The sequence below is a fragment of the Gavialis gangeticus genome, unplaced genomic scaffold (assembly GCF_001723915.1).
Source record: "Gavialis gangeticus isolate Ggan-Ray unplaced genomic scaffold, GavGan_comp1, whole genome shotgun sequence".
Taxonomy (NCBI): domain Eukaryota; kingdom Metazoa; phylum Chordata; order Crocodylia; family Gavialidae; genus Gavialis; species Gavialis gangeticus.
Genome location: NW_017729031.1, coordinates 101,673,861 through 101,676,305, shown reverse-complemented (window position 1 = coordinate 101,676,305; position 2,445 = coordinate 101,673,861). Strand labels below are relative to the sequence as shown.

General features: G+C 44.4%; 1 protein-coding gene across 2 annotated transcripts in view; it reads left to right on the top strand.

Annotated features, from left to right (window-relative positions):
• The first annotated feature begins 1,074 nt into the window (after positions 1-1,074).
• Positions 1,075-2,445, top strand: part of LOC109302009 — a 25,181-nt gene continuing 23,810 nt past the window's right edge. For both annotated transcript variants that reach the window (XM_019523461.1, XM_019523462.1), the window contains exon 1: positions 1,075-1,517. In XM_019523461.1, the coding sequence (XP_019379006.1) occupies positions 1,109-1,517 (409 nt within the window). In that variant the 5' untranslated portion in view covers positions 1,075-1,108. The remainder of the gene's footprint in view (positions 1,518-2,445) is intronic.

Here is a 2,445-nt window from a genome sequence, read left to right as displayed (position 1 = left end):
AGAGCATGTCCAAGTCGGCCTGTATCCCTAGCCTGTCTTATGGTGTGACCACCATCCCCCATAATTTGGCATTGTCTGTGAACTTGGCCCATTGCTTTTATATCTCCCCGCAAGGTTGTGGCCAGAGCTGCTGCCTTGGTCATCCCTCAGTTACACTACTGTACACACACGCATATATACTCTTAGTCAAAATTAGTCTGCAAAGATGACGGAATCTTTTAACAACAGCTGATGGGAAGTTGGATTTCAAAATTTCCCTTTTGCAGCCAATAATTACTGACTGTACATGTCATTTTTTTATTTTAATTCAACAGAAAATTGTCACGAAACCATGCATTACTTAGATCTGAATTTTGTATTATCCACACATTTTAATTCCAAGTTTGCACGTGCACATGCATGTGCACACATATACATGCGCACACACACATAGACTTTCTCTCTCTGTTCCACATCAATTGTGGAAATATTTGTGATTAATAGGAATATTTCAGGAGTAGTAGGAATAATAGGAATATCTTAATGTGATTGTTCTTTTCCCTTGACATAAATCACCTAAATTACAATTTAGAGGAGAGCATGAACGGTGTATGTCTCCAGCTGGTGGCGGCAGGAGCACAGTGGCCTGAGCCCAGCGGCACTAAGCACAGAGCTCCCGCAGATGCCGCTGGCACTGTCAACGGGAGAGGGGGGGCGCTGGTAAGCACCTCTCGCAGGCACCACTCGCAGCGTCAGCCAGCAGTGATTGTGGACTGGCAGCAGGGTGGTGAGCAGTGACCGCCTGCAGGCGCTGCTGACACTGTCAGTGGCACTTTTTTGCAGAGAGTGCACTGCCATGCTCAGGTGGTGCACTGCCCTACACGTCGCCCTTGGAGAAGAGGCATAAAAGAGTTTAGTAAATGAACTTGGCTTTCAGAGTAATTAAAATATAACAACCTATATTAAGCTATTCTATAATACACAGACGTTTTAAAGGAAAGAAGGGATCATGATCATAAGGCACATGATATAGGATTTTATCTAGCCATTCCTGCACATAGCCTATTGCCATCTGAAGATTAAAAGATTTTTCTCCTTATTTTCTTTTTTGTGAAGTTTCAGTGACACAATGGACCCTGGGAACAGAAGAGGAATACACTGCAACATGAGACTTACCTGCTTTGTGTTCATCATGGGAGTATTTTGTGTAACACCTTTCTTCTGCCATAGCCAAATTGATCCATTAGCACTTGGACGAGCTGATCCCCAGTGCTGGGAGTCCTCCTCAGCTATCTTGCTGGAAATGAGGAAGCCACGGATTTCTGACTCTGTCACTGGTTTTTGGGACTTTATGATCTTCCTGAAGTCATCAGAAAATTTAAAGCATGGAGCTCTGTTCTGGGACCTGGCACAGCTCTTCTGGGATATCTATGTAGACTGTGTTCTCTCCAGAACGCATGGCCTAGGGAGAAGACAACTGGCAGAAGCTGAACAGAGAGTCACCACTCTGCATTCTCACATCACAGGCAGAAAGCAAGGTTACTACTACTCAGTCCAATACGTGTGTGTGTGTCTTCTTGGGAAGAAACATCAATAATGCCTATGTAACCAGACATGGGTAGAGAAAAGACATAGGGTGAATATTTATATAAGTGAGAACTAAGCAAGAGTACAATTGACAATGAAAAAAATGTCTGTGATATGTCAGCAAGGAGCTTGGTACTGTACAAGTCACAAAGAAAGATTAGTATGTTCAGCAGAGCAGCATGATCCAAATGAGATTCCCAACCCTCCCCCCCCGCCCCAAATAATTGTAAGAATAAGTCTAGCGACTTACTTTTCCCAGATATCATTAGAAGAAAAGGTAGAAAATGAACCAGTTGAAGCACTGACAGCAGGAAAGATAGGTCAGCAGCCAAACTGGTAAAGATAGTCTGTTCCCTTAAGAGTTTTACTTTTATTGATAAAGAGCCAGATCAGGCCAGTTCTATGCACCCTGAATATCTGTGTTTAAAAAGAAAGTAGTAGCTGCTATTACATTGTGTGTGGCTAGCTCGCATGACAGGAGCACTGTCATGGACAGGTATAAACTGTTCAGGAAGGACAGGCAGGGGAGAAGAGGAAGAGGAGTTGCACTTTATGTAAAAGAACCATATGATTGCTCACAGCTCCAGTATGAAACTGGAGATGGGCCTGTTAAAAGTCGTTTGGTTAGGGTCAGAGGGGAGAGCAACATGGGTGATGTCATGGTGGGGGTCTGCTGTAGACCACCAAACCAGGAGGATGTGGTGGATGTGGCTTTCTTTAAACAGCTAGTGGAAGTTTCCCAGTTGCAGGCCTTGCTTCTCACAGAGGACTTCAATCACCCTGACATCTGCTGGGAGGGGTATACAGCAGTGTGCAAGCAATCCAGGCAGTTTTTGGAGTGTTGGGAACAACTTCCTGGTGCAAGTGCTGGAGCAGCCA